General features: G+C 32.9%; 2 protein-coding genes and 1 long non-coding RNA gene across 7 annotated transcripts; 1 reads left to right on the forward strand and 2 right to left on the reverse strand.

Annotated features, from left to right (window-relative positions):
• Positions 1-318: 318 nt before the first annotated feature.
• On the reverse strand, positions 319-3,353 carry LOC116345857 (ribosomal L1 domain-containing protein CG13096-like). Its single transcript, XM_031775572.1, has 3 exons — positions 2,802-3,353; positions 1,799-2,373; positions 319-1,264 (listed from the first exon to the last, which is right to left on the reverse strand). The coding sequence occupies exons 1-3, from the start codon at positions 3,116-3,118 to the stop codon at positions 507-509; spliced, it is 1,650 nt and encodes a 549-aa protein (XP_031631432.1). The 5' UTR covers positions 3,119-3,353; the 3' UTR covers positions 319-506.
• Positions 3,354-4,295: 942 nt separating this feature from the next.
• Positions 4,296-17,852, forward strand: LOC116346020 (hippocampus abundant transcript 1 protein). 5 transcript variants are annotated; one of them, XM_031775921.1, is made up of 9 exons: positions 4,296-5,346; positions 14,139-14,234; positions 14,316-14,506; positions 14,793-14,934; positions 14,998-15,189; positions 15,256-15,551; positions 15,639-15,736; positions 15,971-16,285; positions 17,174-17,852. In XM_031775921.1, the coding sequence occupies exons 1-9, from the start codon at positions 5,269-5,271 to the stop codon at positions 17,269-17,271; spliced, it is 1,506 nt and encodes a 501-aa protein (XP_031631781.1). In that variant the 5' UTR covers positions 4,296-5,268; the 3' UTR covers positions 17,272-17,852. The 5 variants fall into 5 exon arrangements, with proteins under 5 accessions (XP_031631781.1, XP_031631782.1, XP_031631779.1 ...); XM_031775922.1 differs by lacking the exon at positions 4,296-5,346 and adding an exon at positions 8,381-8,810; XM_031775919.1 differs by lacking the exon at positions 4,296-5,346 and adding an exon at positions 10,650-11,966 and having other exon boundaries at positions 15,971-16,267.
• On the reverse strand, positions 16,322-18,464 carry LOC116346022. Its single transcript, XR_004201548.1, has 3 exons — positions 18,189-18,464; positions 17,734-17,827; positions 16,322-17,265 (listed from the first exon to the last, which is right to left on the reverse strand). It is a non-coding gene; the product is annotated as an uncharacterized LOC116346022 (long non-coding RNA).
• Positions 18,465-19,108: the final 644 nt, after the last annotated feature.

The raw sequence follows: 19,108 nt of genomic DNA on the forward strand, positions 1-19,108 counted from the left end.
AAACTGATTCAGTGCCCTTCAAAAAAGAAAAACACTGAAGAACGCAACAAAAAGAAAATGGGTTCCCGACCTTTTGTCTCAAGCCGCAAGTCGTATGATGCCTTTAAGTTGCTACTTACGATAATTAACACAACAAGTAAGAAATCTGGTCAAATATCAAAATGGCAGGTGTAAAAGGTAAGCTAATTTCAAAATCGTTCAAATGTAGACAAACCACGAATGAAAATAGCCAAGAAAAAGATTTATACGAGGATTGATCAGGTGCTGTGCAAATTTAGGCAAAAAAAAAATAATTGTGTAAACAAAAACTCGATCAACTTTTTCCGTAAATTTAATATTTATTCGTATCAATTTAAGATTCTTTCAATGTAACACAAATTCGATGTGTTAATAAAATTCTATATGTCTGATGCTAAACTAATTTTTATTTTCATTTCTGATAAATCGGTCAATAGAAGATGATTTAAAATGTATGTATGATTGAAAAGAATCAAAGATTAAAATAATTAATAGCGGTTGAACATTCGGCCACCGCCGCCTCCACCACCACCATTTGCATTGCCCGACCGATTACCGCCACCAAAATGATTAAAACCGTCATTCTTAGCTGGTCGTCTTGAAAATTCATCGCCAAAGTCACCACGATTATTACCAAAATTATTTGAATTGTTCATGTTGCGATCGTTCATAAAATTCGAACCGGCCATATTGAAAACACGATCAGACCGATCAAAGCTGCCACCCATGTCAGACTCCATAAAATTGCGTTTACGCATAAATAAATCGTTACCATCACGCGGCATCGAATCAGACATTTGTTGATTGAGTTGATTCATGTTCATTGGGCCATTATTACTCAGTCTATTATTTGATGGTGATCGATTCATGACCTTTTTTCGCTGTTTTAAAAGATTTCCGCCGCCTTGTTGTTGTTGTTGTTGGTGCTGTTGTACTTTTGATGGTTTATTTGCATTTTGTTTATCCATTTGTTGTGGCTTTTCAGGTGTGTTTGTTATTGCTGGTTTTACATCTTTTGTTTCAGTTTCCGTCAATGGTTTTTTGGTCGGCGGTTGGTTGTCAGCCTCATCTTCACTGAGTAACATTTCTTCGTCGAGAATTGAGGCAGCCGGTCGACGTTTTTGCACCAATTTACCAGCCTCGTTTATATTGAAATCGCCCAAAAGGCTATGTGCCATTTTAGAATGTTGTTGTAAAACTTGTTCACCAGCGGTACGGTCGACTGGTGTCTTATCTAATGGTTGATCTGCAAATGAATCAATAGAAATGAGAATTAGATTTTTACCTATTATCGCCTTTATTTAGAATTTATAAAAGATTCTTTATTTTTCTTTGTTCGCCTTTGATCCTATGAAACTCTAACTAAATTCAATTGAGAATAATGCAATCTCTATTTTGTGCTTAATCGTCCCCATTCGTTCCGATATATGATGAAATTGTTGCAAGTCATTGAAATGACCAACATACAATGAATAATGAATTTGTTCAATTATTCATCGGTCGCATTCACGGTAGCGAATGTATGGATCGAAATGAAATCACTTCAAATGCAAAGGCATTTTAAAAGTATTTCTTGGTCAATGTGCTCGATTAGTTATGTTGTTTGTTCTTATCGTATTGTTTAAGTGAGAATTGCATTCGCGATTGAATGGAAAGCGTTTGTATTGATTGAATTTAGAGCAAATTTGAATATTTTTTATTGTTAAATTATGTTGGAGTTTTTTTTTTTCTTTCAAAAATTGTTTTGTTTTGGTTGTGATTTTGTATTTAAAACACTTACCGGCCGAAACATAGAGTGGAATAACAACAGATACGTTTGCTTGTGGCCGTAGGAATAGCTTGTGAACATTTTTGTAGCCTCCAGGATGAATGTCACCAAATTGCCGAAGCAAATCGATGATATTGTCGGCAATTTGATCGTTTGGCATGGTGTGCTTGCCAACCTGAATGTTCTGTGTGATGCCTTGATTGACATGCTTGTAGAACACTTTACGCATCGCCTTATCGATTTCATCCGATAAATTCTCTTTCGATAGATTCACCGGAATCGCAAGACGTCCCTTTTTCAACATTTTCGAGCCAAGAAAACCATTTACGTGGGCAGCAATTGGCGAATCGACCAAAAATTTATCATACAAATATGATAATTTGCGCCTCAGCTCGAATGTTGCATACTCATTGTACAGTTGATTCACTGGTATTACGGTGATGCGATATTTTGTCACATTTTTCTCGCGCAATAAATTTTCATAGTGTTGAATAGTTGGCTCGAAGTCTAGACGTCGACCACGTTTCAAGTCCTTAACAAACAATGCAACTTCCGAATCTTCGTTGTGCAATGAATGTTTTAGCAATCTATTTAGATATGAAAATGGAATTCGAATGGAAAAAAAAAATCAATCACATTCCATGTCTTCAATGAAATAATAGCATAAATATGACAAATAATATGTGTGTGTGTATATATGTATTTCCATTTTTAATTTGAACGTCATCTCACGAAAACGTCCAAATTGTTGTTTTGAAGAAAAAAAAAATGTTTTATTTTTTGTTCTCATTTGCAATTGGATCGTTATGTTTTTAACATTGAAATCGAATCTAGTCCAAATGCTATATCAGCATTAGACACATACATGAGTATACACACAAGTAAGGTTATGATAAAGACAATGCCATGTGCGGCAATCTTCAAACGCTTAAGTGCTCATTCTTATAATTTCTAATTAAATAAAACATTAATAAAATCATAAAATCGACACGCATTCAGAGTACAAAACACTCACATTCTCGATAAATGAACGGGAACATGTGGTACTTTATGACTGGCAATCATTAATGAGTATGTGTAGTCACTCTCCAGCAAACGTTTGCTCTCCTCAACTTCTTTGTCGGTGGCCAATTTTAATGCGGCAACAAGCGTTTCAATTTTTTCTTTCGTAAACATTGTATCAAATAATTCCTCCGGAAATGGTGGTTTCTCTTGATACACACGCAACATCCATCGATTGCTGTACAATTTTGGGCCCGATTGTTGTTGATTTGCTGAATCCTTTGCTTTACGCTTTCGATTTGCAATCGCATTTCCACTATTATCACCCATGATGAAATTACCACTGATTTTTCTCTCTCGTTTTTAAAATAATTTTATTTAAAAGAAAATATACTTTCACACGGTTTTGTGTCAATTAAATCTATTCAATTGTTGATCGGTTAATTTGACTTTATTTGCGACTACGTTCCAATGCTATCTCGCACATTGTTTGCTCGTCAATGGCGACCATATATAGCTTCAGATCCGACAGTTTTCAAAACGAATAGGTCGTCTCAATTTCCAAAATGACAATCACTGACAGCTGACACACGATCTAAACACAACGCACACATTGGAATGTGTAAATTTTCATTCAATGTGATTAACAGAAAACAAAACATGGATGTGACAGATAACTACAAGCCTACGTGCACTGGTCGCTAGTGGAATGATTGAAATCATAACAACTTATATGACCACTTTCATGCGGGAATAAAATAAAAATGTTTCATAAATAGCAAAAAAAAATAAATCATTTTTTAGTTATTTTTTTTTTAAATATATTTTATAATTATTTCTAAAAATAATATAATACGAAAAAGTATAATGTTTTGTATTTCATGTCCCCCCACTATAAATGTCAAAGTCATTTGTCAAAAATCATGTGTTCAGTGGAGAATCTGCGTGACCGACAATTAATAATGTTTTCCTTCGAAATTCCAATACATCGTTCTTTAATTTAACCGAAAAAAATATTTTTCCGATATATATGCTATACATTTTTTTTCCAAACCCATTTTCACACGTTCGAAAATATATGCCGCTTATAAAAATTCGAGAAAAAAAACGACATGAAAAAAAATGGATATTGAAAACCAAAGCACCTGTCGCTGTCATCATGCACGGTATCTATGGGACATTCCAAATTTTCTTCTTCTTGACAGATAAACGACGCCATATATTCAATGTTGTGCGCACACCAAACCTATACCAATTTGAAAATACATACTTGTATATGTATACAACTTCAGCACATCTGTCCTATGTGACGCATTCAATGAAAGAACAAAAAAAAATACGTCAATTGCCTCAGTGAATATTGAGTAACCATTTCTCTTGTTTCAACATTCAAGTGCGTGGAAAATAAGTTTTATTTTTCGTTCTCCTTCAAATTAAGAAAAAAAAAAAACAGAAAATTCGAAAAAGGACAGTTCATATTTGGTTTTCGAATTTTAATTTGTTTCCAAACACGTTTATTCGTTTCGTTTTTTAATTTTTCAAAAGAAAAAAAATAATCTATATATTTTTCATCTTCGTTTAAATGAAAGTGAATTGATTCCAATTGTGTGTGGCAAATATTTGCCAGCAAAATGTGTAAAACACAAATAAATACAATGATTCTTGTACATCGGAAATGATTCTTTGCGTTTTGGATACAAGTAGATCAGATGTCGTATTAAATTGTTGTTGAAAAAAAAAGAATCGCCAATTACACCTTACAAGAGAAGAAAAAAAATGATGATGTGCGGGAAGGAAGCGATGTGCATATTGAAACGAATTTAGTGGACTGAATTTCAATCAACAACAACCAAAAAAAAAGTTTAAGAGAGTGCGAGAAAAAGAAGGATAGAAAAAAAAACGGTAGCTTCATTTAGTTATTGTTTTCAAGTTTTTTTTTATATATGTGAATGTTCTTCGTTCGACGATTATTTTGGATTCGACCACTGCGAGCCATTATCAAGCCAACAACAGTAACATCACAATCATCATCATCACCAACATTGTCATCAGCAGTGTAGTATTAGTAGCAACAGAAACAACGACAAGAAAAAAAAATACTTGTACCACCAAGGAGATCCACAAAATCAATGATTTGCCTCCATGCAATGAATAGTTCGGCGAAAGCGAATAGCCGAAAAAATATACATAATTAATAGTATTTTTCACAAAATCATTGCAAACCGAAAACAAAAAATAAAGTACGAAACAACCAAAATCAATCATAAGCAAAAGTAAATAGTTCAAACACACACACACACACACAGACACATTCAAAGTGTATAATTGTGTGAGATATTGTGTGTTTGTGTGTGGCGTGTGTTGCAAGTATTCTCTTTCTCACTTTCTCTAACATTTAAGAGAATCGAAAAAGAGAAGCAATACACGGATTGCAAACACGAATATTCGTGTGAATATTCGGAATTTTCGGTTTGACGGCCATGCCAAAGAAGTTCATCCGAAAGCCCATCGGTATGGTTATTCGAAACAGAAAAGCAATCAAGGATGGTGTGATCACGGTAAGTGTGACCAAATGTAAATAGAAAAAAATGAAACACTCGTTAAACATACCAATTATGAAGAATAACAACATTACAAAATATACATATAAGAAAAACAAATAGAAAACAAAAAAAAAAGGTTAACCTTATCATCTAATTTAAACAATCAGACAATATACTATATAGTCAAATAAAAGACCAACAGGAAGCACGCGCCTCATTCATGTAGAAAAAAAATCATTTTTTTTTCGCTTCTCACATATGTATAATATACACAATTCAAGCCTCTTTCTCTCTATATATTGTTCTGCTGTCATCTGAATGTGCAATTCTCTCACCATTTAAATATGCATTGTATAGCTTATTTACCATATTGGCAATTCTGTGTTCATGCAATAATGATTTTTGACGAGTACCGTTTGTGTGTGTCTTTTTTTCCCTGTGTGTGGCATTTTATGCATATTCTATTTGCTTGTAACCATGCGAAATGTTCAATATTTTTCATTTCGTTCATTTTCGAGTAATCTTTCGTTGGCCATTTCTTTTTTTTATTCAGTTCGAATTTATTTCGTATAAAATAACATAAATCAATGCTTTTTTTAAGATAGATGTATGGCAATAAAATAGAATAACTCAATTCACCAACCAACTTATTACAATGGCATGCGTGTGAGTGTGATTTGGTTTGATAAATATGTTTCTATTTTTCATATTTCTCTTAATGTGTTTCTCAGTTTGTGTGTCTCTCTATCTATCTGTCTCTCCCACTCGCCCATCTCTGTTCGCTTAACAAAACACCACTGAAAATTTATACGACCTTCTGAAAGACAGAGCGCGTACATATGACAGTAAAATAATAATAAGCCAGTTATATACACGGCGCTACATAATGTCGAACTCAGTGCAGAATCATTCTGTTACATTCTGCTCTCACACTTGGATTTGTTTGTCATTGTTCAAATTATAAACAACATAAATTGTCCGTATCAAATTTTTTACATGAAATATGCTACTTTTACGGCTCAGTATGTTGTATTTTATTTGTTGGTGTTATTGTATTTTGGGTCAATCAATTGACGATGAAATCTTTTTTTTTTAACTATGCATATTAGAGTGTGATTCCTGTGATCAGGATATGGTTGCTCTCTTTTTCTACGTTAAAAATATTGTGAGTGTGACGTATCTTCAACAACAAACTACGTACTTGAACTAAATGATGAGCACTTATTATAGCAGTTTCCGTTGTGATGCTGTATTGTATCTCGTTTCTAACGTACGCGATCACGGATACAATTAATTAATATCGCTATGTTTAGTTGCCATACGCAGTTGTTGCCAATACTTCTTAAGCCCACAATTCCATTGTTTCATATTTTTCTCAAATTTTTTTTTATTATATGTTCTTATCAAATCTCTGTCTCGCCTGTCAAATCTCTGCTCAAAATATGTCTTTTCTTCAATGTTTCTTGTTTTGTGAACAAAAAAAAATCATAATCAAATTTTCGTTGAAATTAAGCACAATGACAAACATTGTTCATAAATACCGGTTTCCAAAAAAAAACGATAAGCAATTGTTCTCACCAAAAATTGACGTACGCGTATAAAAATCTTTGCGAATTTCGGAGCGAATGTATTGACTTGATGTGTCATCACAGTGTGCCTTGAGATAACGATAAAACGACACAGATTCTTACACATAGTCATTTCGTGAAACGCATTATGCTTGGAGATAATCAAAAGAAAAACGAACCGCGTACAACTATTAGATACGCCTTTGGTAGGCCATATTTTCACTCTATCTATGTATCTATCTGTTTCTAACTCTTTCTCGCTTCTGTCATCACATGAAAATGATGAAAGAATATAGATTTTTTGTGGTGTTGTTTTTCTATTGTGTTTGCGTATCATGAATAAGGTCCCTGGGCATTCCATATTCGGCGTCTTGTGTCATCATTATCGTCATCGTTGCTCGAATGTGTGACCTACTAGAAACAATTACATTATTACCATTCGATGGACGTGTTCATACAAACGAAATGTCAATCAATGTTTTTGACTCTTTTTTCTGTCGAATATATTACAATGACCCCCGCCGACGAATTCGTAAATATTAATTACATATATAAGCTTAATAGTGGAAAAACGATATTTTCTAACTGACATGCAATGAACTGAAGAAAAATGAAAAACCTTTGAAATCAAACTCTTTTGGATTCACAAAGAGAACGCAAAGAAAAATGTTCATTTGAAATGTGTAGTCAGTAGTTCATAAATCTTTAAATACATTTGCTAGTGTTCATTTTGTATCGTATGATATAGCCATTCATTGTTACCGTCTACCTTCAATGCGTTGCACAAAACATGCGCGTCTGTTTCCCACATAACACTACCGATTGAAGAGAACACAAAATAAAAATTGACGAAACAGTCTCCTCCACATGACTCAAAATCGTTCTATACTTAAAATCACTGCTCATTCTATAGATGTATACATATAGATGGAAAGCATACATTCCATAGGTCACACACCAAGATTAATATTTCAGTGATTTTCGCTTTTATTCTCAATAAAAGTAAAACTCCAGCAAACGCTTTGCGCATAACTCCCAAACAACCGCACTTATTCTGGCTAATAGTTTTCAGAGCATAGTTCGTTGACTTTTGAAAAAAAAAACGCTTAGATTTTTTCCATTCAATGATTTGTTCATTTTCGATTGATTGACATAAAATGAAAGTAAATGATATTAAAAGCAATTAATTTCGAAATGGAAACCAAAATGCCCTTCTTGCAACCTTTAACTTCCGTAGCAATTGAAACGAAATTCAATAAAATCCTAGCAAAAAAAAAAATTAAAAATGCGTTATAATATTTGCCTTTTTTTATTTGAATGTGTCCACTTTGTAGAAGAGTGACAATATTTCATTTTGGTATTCATTGCATATATTGTATATATTGATACATTTGTTTACTTGGCAAAATAAAGATTTCGTTGCCGATTCATATTTTTTTTTCGCTCACGTAAATATTGAAATACACATGTAAATATTTCCTTTTGGATTTGTATATAGCCTTGTGTTTCGTTGCGTTGTTTCGGCCATTCGCATGTACATACTGATTGCTCACGTTCAAATTCATCCATGAATATAATATTGACCAAATGAATTCAATTGTATTTTTGTGGCGAGGGGTTTGGTCTTTGTTATCTCTCACTCTCGTTCAAAGAACGGTGATGAATATTATTTCTTCTTGTTGCGTGTAAACATAAATTTCATGAAAAATAAACAAAATATATCGAATGTTCGGTGTACATAGGAATGACATTTCTCAATCGGCCAAATGGTATTTGAAAGCTTTTAAGATAAAGACGTGATTTTTAATTTAAACACAGAAAAACCCCGAATCTCTCAAGAAATTTTCACAGTTAACGTTCAGCCGAAGAAAAATCATGGGTTCCATTTCGAAATTCGTAGAATTTACTAAGGTGATGTATTCAAATATTTTGATAAGATAATAAGTGCTGTGCAACAATAAAGACATTAATTTGTAATTCCATTTAACAATCATATTCTTATCATATTTTATCGTTCATTTCAAAGAGCTAACGGTCATTTTCACAATGATCGTCAATTTGTTGATAACATGATGTAAATTTGACATCGTCGTCAATTAAAACTGATTTCGTTTTATTTTAATGATTGTCGTTTTGTGAGATATATACACACACACAATTTGAATGACATTGTTATTATCGAGATATAATCGCGTGTATCTGTTTTAATGAAGAAGAAGAAGAAGAAGAAAAGTTGCTGTGACTAATGTGTACGCCACATTAAGGAATACAAACAATTTGCTATGATGAATAAAAGGCAATGCGTCGGTGAACGTGGATTTAAATTCAATCCAAATGGTTTTTGTATGTAAAATGCCGTTAATTATACGACTATTCGAGAGAAGAAAAAAACTAGTGGTGCATTGTATCAGCTGCAATTGAACGATTTACGAGATGAGAACACCATATTTTGTGTTGAAAAAAAAATATTTTTCACCGTCAGCGGTAATTAACATTTGCATATGGTTATCGTATTACAAAGGATTTTCATATAATTTTTTTTTAAAATCTGTTTTCAACGCCAAAAGCAACTGCATCAATTTGATGGTGTTTTTGTTTTCAAAATAATATTTCAATCGCAATGTATGTTTCAAGATCAGTTTAATGAACTGAGATGATGCAGATTATTTTTGCAACAACATTTTCATGTACGTAGTCAAAATGTGCGAAAGCTGTGCATATTTGAATGTGGTGTTTTTCGATTTATTTTTGAGAAAAATTAATAAATATTCTATGACACCTTATCATTTTGCTCTGGTCCGTCTTTATTAAATTATTTTCGCAGCTGCGTTCAATATGTATCAATATGATTTAATTTTTATTTTGTTCGATGTTGTTATTTGTATCGAGGACGCGTGACAGTCTGGGATTCAATTTATTCTTTTTTTCTCTCGTCTGCTTATATTTCGAAACATGTGCTTGGTCCAAACAATTCATTCGAACAAACATATTTAAATCTCATGTAATCCCTTATTTCTTTATTTTTAATTTCATCATAAAATACATATTTGTGTTTGTTATTTTCTCCATTCGAAAATTTACCCACTTGTTTACTTTGTTTTACTTATCGAACCGCTGATGCATAATTGTCATCCACTTCATTCACATTTAGTCTTAAAATTTAGTAAGCTTCTAATTGAACTTCGTTATTTTGTGTTAATTGTACAAAAAAAGTCTAATTTTCCGGTTGTTCATTGGAAGACATAAATTTCATTCATTCGTTTCTGTACGTTAAAACAAAAAACAAAAAAACAATCCATTAGCTGATCATTTTTGGATTTCATTTTCACACATATACTCACCTCTTTCTGAGATCCATTGACTATAAAAAATAATAAAAACAGGCATATAATCAAGTTTAAAAAAAAAACTACGATGATAGAAGTGATAGCAAACACACTATCTCTTCATCTGAAAGGTAATCAAAATACCAAACCGAACAATGTTTGCCTTGGGAATGCAAACAAAATTTTACAATAGAATTTATTTTTATAGTTAATTGCTTAAAACGATAAAAGAAAAAACGTGCAGTTGAAAAGCAGCAATCGAAATAATTTAATAAAAAAAGAAGAAGTGACAGACTTAAATATAAATTAAACAAAAACAGCAACAAAACAAATTATTTATCTCTATATTTATTTTCTTTTTTGTATTTCTCTCTTTGTCTTTTACCGTATAATTTTTTCAGTCAAAAATCGAAACTTAAGCGTGTCTGGATTGATGTTTGCGTGTATTGCATTACGTCCAAAATATTGTTTACGTATTTGCTCATAAATTTCAATTTAGAATACATAAAATTAAAGACATAGAAAACAATAACATTATACACATAATTCTATGAGACCAAAAGCTCAAAGCTTGAACATTTTAAATGCTGAACACACAAATTGACTGACCCAATTTGATAGTTTGCATTCGCTCGTTCGCAACAAAAGCAAAAAAAAAAACAGAACTCGCACATACTCATATATACACTCACGCACACCCAGAAAGTGAGAAAAAAAATAAGAATTGGTAATGCGATGATGCCGCCGCCAACAACGACCACGACGACATCAACAACAGTCAACGACGCACAGTAGCATAACAATTCAAGGCATACATTTATTGGCGCATTCTAAAGTGAATTATAGTCAACAACCGTGGCGACAAATTAAATAATACACACGACACACATACATGCATGCGCTGTCGTGCTCAGCAGACAACCCAACGTTTAATCAAATTCACTGAAATTGTCATAAATAAGAAGAGAATTTTGAATAACACAACACAATTTCGGCTAAAATTAAGTCGTCAAGTATTTTCCGCAATTTCTATGCCGACATCGTGACTTTCAGCTGCGAATAAGTTTAGGTTTGTTGTTGTTTCGTGCGGTGTAGGCGTTTATGATTTTAACACCCCGTCGATCGAATGAATAAAATACACCAACTGTTTTGATTTGTCGCAGAACGAGAGAGAGAATCCATTGTTTGGATCTCTACTAACGTTTTCTATAAAAACAGTAAGAGTGAATAACATTTCAAAGTTGGAATATATTCGAATCAAATTCGATTTTTTTAAATTTCAAATGAATGCATAACAATCGAGATGAGTATGACAAATACAATGCTTCACATGAGTACTAGTTGTAGTTCATCTGACGATACCAATTCAACTCAAACACAATCGGGCTTCGTATCGCCGCCAATTCGAAACAGCATTACATTCGATAATTTCGCTAAAAAGCATAATAATGTAACGAATCATTTGACAGCCGCCACTGTAACCGCTGTGAATCCATCGAATCAACAATTGAATACACAATCGATTGCACAATCATCATCATCATCGACGTTTCGAAAATGCCGAAGTTTCATTCATCTAACCAATATGACGACAACTGGAAAATGTCAAAGTTCACTCATTAACGATACCGAACATTGTGATCGTCTTCGAAAAACTGCATCCACACCGAATGCCATTTATATGGCTATCAAACAGGAGCACCATTTATTTATGGTGCACAGGATCTTCAATCGTTGCAAGGTTATTTTTTACCGATTTTGTGTATCCGCTTAATATCTCTCGTGTTTTATGTGGCCGCTGCCACCGCAATCGCCGCTGCCACCACTACCACATACATAAATATACAACAAATGTGGTCAGCTAATTGTAACCAACCAATTCTAGATTGGTGTCAGTTTGTATCGGTGTTCTCTCATTCATGAGTTTCCAAATTATTTTTATTTTTTTCGTTACTTATTACGTTGAAATTATATTTATATTTCGTTTTTTTCTTAATAAATTAAATTGATAAAGCCCCATTAATATCAACATTGCTCATATCTTACATATGCTGTTGTATTAATCTTCAAACATTATATATAAATTACGTTATTTGTTTCGTTTTGTTGACATCGTTCTTGAAGTTAATGATGCATGTGACTGCTTCATTTTGCTTATTTTATGTTTTGTTCAAAAAAAAAAACTGTCAATCAATCGAATCAATTCAATTCACATCCAGACTAACAAAAAAACTTCAAAAGAAAAAAAAAAACATTAGTTCATCCGAAAAAAATAAATTTTTCAAAGGCACAAAACATATGTGTATGTAGAAAATTGTGAGTCTCTGTAAAGTTTACTGAAGCCGTCGAACTGTATGTGCACTCGCGCCACTTACACACACGGTAAAATTAAATCGCATTGACATTCAATCAATAAGCAAAAAATGGCTTCATAATTTTGTGTAATCTCGACTTGCTACACATGATTTACATTAGGTTGTTTGTTTTTTCTTCGTATTTTTCTACCATAAATAGTTTCAAACATATACACGTAGAAATTCGTAGATAAATCTAAATATATTTAAATGACAACTGTTTACAATGCAGCACGTCTCGTCTTTTTTTTTATTTGTGGTAAACAAAAATGAAATTTCATTGAGCTTATGAACGTTTGAAATTGCCGTGAAAAAGGACAACAAGAGAAAAAGTTTGTCAACCGATCTTTAAATTTATGAAATTGATCAAATTGATTTTGGATTTCTTTGTTTTTTTTTTATTTTGCACACATTTTAATTTATAATGTGCAACTTTGTCAATGAAACATTGATGGAAATGATATTTTCGTTTTCAATTGTACGAGTACACCTGTCTATATGTATATAAATATGAAAATTGTTTAATGCAATCGAATCGATAAATGTTCAACCATTGCTACAAGAATTTTGGGGAAAAAAGAAAATTAGACCAATTATTCGCTTTAAAGAAATTTCCGGCTGACTAAGGACTGTCTTACCTTTTGTATGCGGTGTATCCGTATGAAAGCTAATCAACTGATTTGGATGCGTAGAAGAAGAAAAAAATCCCGTCTGTCTTTCTCATTAACTCTCATTATGTTTTAAGCATTAATCTGTGTTGTTTGTATTGATACAAGCGGTTTGTTAAATTTGTTAAGTTTTGATAAGGTCAAGTGTGTGTTGCTGCATAATCCAAGCATTGCACATATTCATATATCAATTGAATGGGTTCTATTGTAATACGAAGAATAGATGTTTATTGTCAAAAAGATAGAATACAAAACAGCCAATAGCTAAATGATCACGAGGTCATAACAATTGCTAAATTGACTCAAATTCTTTAATATCACACACACACACACACACACACACACACGACTGTGTTACGTGTCATGCACGCTTCTACAATTGACTGTTGTTGTTGCTGCTGGTTTCACTCTCCTTTCATTCTTTGCATTTTTACAATATTGCAAACACAACTTGAGAAACTAGCATTCTTTGATTTTTATTTTATCAGAATTGTTCGCACACATCACTCGTTTATACACTGCACATTGAATTTCAAATGGAAAAATTATCAATCGCATTTACTCAAGCAAAGTTTACAACAAAACATTATTTTGTATGATTGAACATATTCAGATTTGATTACGCATGAACGCATTAAATGGGGCATTTTTATTCCATGTGACATTTTAACACTAATTAAATAAATTTATTACGTTTTTCTTTGTTTTCTTTTTTAAATCAATTGTTATTTGTTTTAAATGTTTTGCAACATTTGTAACGAGATATTAGTTGTTCGTGTTGTTTTTTCTTAATGCAAATTAAAAGCTTGTTTATAACATTCATTTTTTTTCTTCATTTTTTTTTTCTCTCGCCGAATTGAATGTAATAATTAATTTTCGTATGAATTTCAGAGTGCCGGGATCGGGGAGCCAAGCGTCTATCATGCGTTAGTTGTGATATTTCTAGAGTTTTTCGCATGGGGACTTCTGACTATGCCTGTGATAACCGTAAGTAGAACGAAATTATTTATGAATAACACCGAAACATCCAAATCAAAATGACATTCGTTTTCTGTGCCTATTTTGCAGGTCTTAAATCACACATTTCCTGACCATACATTTCTAATGAATGGTTTAGTAATGGGCATAAAAGGAATTCTATCGTTTCTCAGTGCACCATTGATAGGTGCATTGTCCGATGTGTGGGGTCGAAAGTTTTTTCTTTTGATCACCGTATTTTTCACATGTGCACCGATTCCATTGATGACAATCAATACATGGTGAGTGATAACTTTTAGCCAAACAGCTTTTTCCCATACAAATGACTTTTAACTATGATTTTAAAAAGTTCAGTTTTTTCAAAATTCGTTTGAATTTCTGAGAACATGACATTCGAAAAATTCGCAGAAATTCGTGTAAATTTGTTTTTGCGAACGTTCGCAATTTTCAACGTTTTTCTACAGATTTCTGCGAATTTAAAATCGAGTTAGATGCTTTTTGCCACATTTTACTCCAGTTAATCATTTTCATCTCATGCCATGTGCATTGTTTTCAATACAAATTCAGGTGGTTCTTTGCGATGATCTCAATTAGTGGAGTGTTTGCGGTGACATTTTCGGTTGTATTTGCATACGTTGCCGATGTCACTACTACTGAGGATCGATCAAGAGCCTATGGCTTGGTATCAGCCACATTTGCCGCTAGTCTGGTAATACTTTCAATTTATTTCATTTGAATTTCTCTAAATGTTAATTATCTGAATTGATTTTAGGTTATATCTCCGGCACTCGGAGAATATTTGCGTGAAGTTTATAGCGATACATTAATTGTAGCCTTAGCCACAGCGATTGCTGTTTTAGATGTATTTTTCATATTAGTTGCCGTACCAGAAAGTCTGCCAGAAAAAGTTCGACCGAGCTCATGGGGAGCTCCGATAAGTTGGGAACAGGCTGATCCATTTGCAGTAAGTGTTACATTGTCATAGCCGATGATTTGATCATTGTAATAATTCTATTTGCTTTTCGTTTAGGCATTACGAAAGGCGGGTTTGGATCATACGATCTTAATGCAATGTGTCGCTGTATTTTTATCGTATTTACCCGAAGCTGGTCAATATTCCTGTATATTTGTGTACTTGAAACTGAAGATGGGTTTCAGTTCGGGTCAAGTTTCAATATTTATAGCCGTTATCGGTATTCTAAGTATAGTTGCCCAATTAGTGCTAGGCTGTTTGATGCGGGTGTTTGGAGCTAAACGAACCATCATAATGGGCTTATTCTTTGAAATGATGCAAATGTTGTGGTATGGCTTTGGTAGCCAAACATGGTAAGATATTTATTACGGCACAAGCCGCACATATTTTATTCAAATTTTTTTTATTGAGCTTTAATAAACAATATAAATTAATTTCAGGATGATGTGGGCGGCAGGTATATTAGCTTCATTGGGATCAATAACTTATCCTGCAATCAGCGCATTTGTCTCCATTCATTCGGACATGGACACTCAAGGTACGAATTTCGATTGAAAAATCCAAAGCATGACAGTAGTGACAGTTGGGCAACGCAGCATTGAATAATGGCACAAATTTGTACCAGCAACCAATAGGGTTGCTATAGTTCATCTGGCAACCGATGCGAGCGCTTCGGTCGTTTCTTGTCACTGCCGTGCTTTGGAAAAATCACATTTCTCACAATGAAAACAAAAGAATAAAAATTCATTTTGAACTTTGTTATTTACTATAGGTGTAATGCAGGGAATGGTTACTGGAATGAGAGGTCTATGTAATGGTTTGGGACCAGCCATGTTCGGTGTGATATTTTATATATTCCATGTTGATCTAAATGACGAGCACCAGAAATTAAATCAGAACGTCGATGCATTGGCCGGCATACGAAACGAAACGATAAACACGTTGGAGGAGTATACGACGTTGGCGCCAGGACCGCCTTTTGTATTTGGTGCATTTATGGTGGCATTAGCTATAGTGGTAGCCATTTTCATACCAAATGAACAGAATGATCCGATGCGACGACCATCCGGTGAGAAGAAGAAAAAACGTAATAATTCATCCAGTTTTTTATAATTTCTTTTTTTTTATTATTTAGTTTTTGTTTCGTTTTATAATTAGTTTTTAGTAAAATTCTTTTGTAAACAGTATATTATGGTTTCGATTAAAAATTGACCGACCACGTTGAAATGATTTTTCTTTAGTTTTTGATTTGTTGGTTCCGTTCAATATTTCTGCTCCGATTAATTTTAAATCAAATGATTTGTTTTTATTTTGCCTTATTGCTCTACATTTCAAATGATTTAATTGTTTTTTTTCTTTATCTGCTCCCTGTTCAATTCAAATATAATTTCAACTGGAAGAAATATCTTATACTATTCAATAACCAAATGGAAATAGACAACGATAAATTAATTGACAATTGATTTTTTTATAGCACCATTATTAGAACCAAATAATCGCTAGAGGACTGCATGGGCAAAACTACCGTTTAACAAAAATAAAATGGCACCCTCAATGCTTCTTTTGACCAAAAAAAAAGAAAACAAATAAAATAAAATCAAAACAAAGTGTAAAGTGGAAGTGGAACATATCACCACATACACAAACTCTTGGCACACAAATTCCAAAAACAAAACAAAAACTTAAACTGTAATAAACCAACAATCAAAAACTCTCTTTTTCACTCTCTCCGTTGTCGGCAAATGATTTTGCTTGCTCGCACAACCCGTGCTTATAACGGTACTTTTCATGTACTGCGCACCTGCAGACCTCTATGAAACCGCTGTAAATAAATCTTTGTGAATTTTCTACTTATTTATCAAATTCATTTTTGATGTTTGTTCAACTAAAAATTGCCATTTATCTATGTTTTTCTCTCTTTCTCTCTTCTTTTTTATGTCATCTCGTTGGTTTCGGCCGTTTTGGATTGACTTAGGTGTGTCGCTAGACATTCACTACGAATACGAGTATGAAGGTGGAAGAAAGACTGGACCTCTATCGCCTCTCATGCAACAAGATTCAGCACAGCTATAGTCAATAATAAATTCAAAAATGATTAGAAAATAAATTAATTTTTAGCTTAGAATTGTCATTATCAATTATAAAAACAGCAACAGCAACTTCAAAATGAAACGCTTTCTGAAGAAATGTTAACAAAATGAGCGAAAGATGAATTATACTACAAGCGAATCACATCCACATTTACACCCATACCAAAAGTCCACATCTATTTCTTTTTATAAAAAAATGTCCAAATCATAATTTGCGTTGTGAACATATACTCTCCAACCAAAACGTTATATAAAAAAAGATGAATATAAAAAACGTCATTGATTGAATTCATTTGATTTTTTGTAACCTACAATTTTCTTACGATATTAGTGGAGTTTAAACAAAAAAAAATGGAACCCATCTGACGACACCATAAAAATTCATCGATATTATTTTTTGTTGGTTTTAGTTATTGATAAAGAGAGATAAGTTTGATATACTCACTTAGAAACTGCTGTTACAAATACTATTTATGCTGACCACACTCACTTAAGCAGTTGAGCAATGGAATTTTGTCTTTCGATGGAGCCTAATTAAACTGAATTAAAAAGTATTTTAAATTATTTAACATGTTTTTTCATGCACGAAAATAATTAACACTTTTGGTCGATGATGACAGTTAAACAAATAACAAAAGAGACAACAACCAAAACATCGATTTTTAATGATGAGCATTTAATATTGACCAAAACAAAAATGTGTTGATGTGCATATATACAAATCAAATTAATCCACATCGATTACTTTAAGATATATCTATTATATATATTAACAAATTATTTCGTACACAATGTTTACGAATTGAAATTCGCAAACCATATTGAACACCTAGCGCGCGCGCGCTCGCTCTCATCGTTTTCGTTGATCATACAAATGTTTGTTCATAAAATATAAGTTACCTTCTCAGAATACCTAAATGTATTGAATTTACATCACAAACACCACAATCCAATGGGCTGTTGGGAGAATGATTGACAGACAGACACTGAAGACAAAAGCATTTGTTAATACACAGTATTTTCTCATTTTAATTGAAATTCGATGTTACATATACGCGATCGGCGGCGGATAGCAAAATATAAAAAATCTAAAAAATCTAATCATTTCTTTTGAGAAAAAAAAAAACGTCATATGTACACGCCGAAGTGTTCGAACACACACACATACACAGAAGAGAAACATTGGCAAATCGGTGCATTCACACTTGAACGTGTTTCATCAAAAGAATAAATCGCATTCACATGCACACACATCTCAATGCTCAAAATACTCTCCACAGCTTTATCATGGCTAATTGATAAATGACGGACAGCTCATGAACGACAATAATGTCGACGAAAAAACGATAACACAAAAAAAATGATTTAGACTCTTATACACGTAAGCCGAACAGAAGTGCCATATAGTGTAAAGGCTTCGATATATGTGTGTGTGTGTGTCCATGATTCACACTTGGCTGTGTACTTTTGTGCAAAGCCATACGTTATTGCTCAGGCCCAGATATCAGACGTGAGCACAACTGTTTTTTTTTCTCTAAATATTGTTATTGTTGTATTCGTTTGAATGAACAGAAAAATTTCGATCGATGAGTTATTGCACTCTTATGGTTTTTTGTTCTCTTTAAATTTCTCGTTTATCATTCATATCTGCTTAGAATGTATTTCCTTGAACAAAACAAAGAGTAATCGATCTGAAATAAAAAAAAATGTACTCAAATCTTTCAAAAAATTACTGTACTGGTTCAATAGAACTACCGTATTTATTCGGAGCAAACATGTTCTGTTTGGTCATTTTTCATTCTTTGTTTTCAGTAAATTGC

This window comes from Contarinia nasturtii, unplaced genomic scaffold, assembly GCF_009176525.2.
Source record: "Contarinia nasturtii isolate CC-2019 unplaced genomic scaffold, AAFC_CNas_1.1 Cnas_scaffold_1371, whole genome shotgun sequence".
NCBI classification, from domain to species: Eukaryota; Metazoa; Arthropoda; class Insecta; order Diptera; family Cecidomyiidae; genus Contarinia; species Contarinia nasturtii.

Bases quoted from the DNA above. Each gene is read 5' to 3' on its own strand.
- LOC116346020 (XM_031775918.1), top strand. From the start codon at position 11,529: ATGAGTATGACAAATACAATGCTTCACATGAGTACTAGTTGTAGTTCA. The intron at 11,967-14,138 runs GTTATTTTTTAC...TATGAATTTCAG, and splicing joins GGATCTTCAATCGTTGCAAG to AGTGCCGGGATCGGGGAGCC. The intron at 16,286-17,173 runs GTAATAATTCAT...GGATTGACTTAG, and splicing joins CGGTGAGAAGAAGAAAAAAC to GTGTGTCGCTAGACATTCAC.
- LOC116345857 (XM_031775572.1), bottom strand. From the start codon at position 3,118: ATGGGTGATAATAGTGGAAATGCGATTGCAAATCGAAAGCGTAAAGCA. The intron at 2,374-2,801 runs GTGAGTGTTTTG...ATATCTAAATAG, and splicing joins CCCGTTCATTTATCGAGAAT to ATTGCTAAAACATTCATTGC. The intron at 1,265-1,798 runs GTAAGTGTTTTA...ATTCATTTGCAG, and splicing joins TCCACTCTATGTTTCGGCCG to ATCAACCATTAGATAAGACA.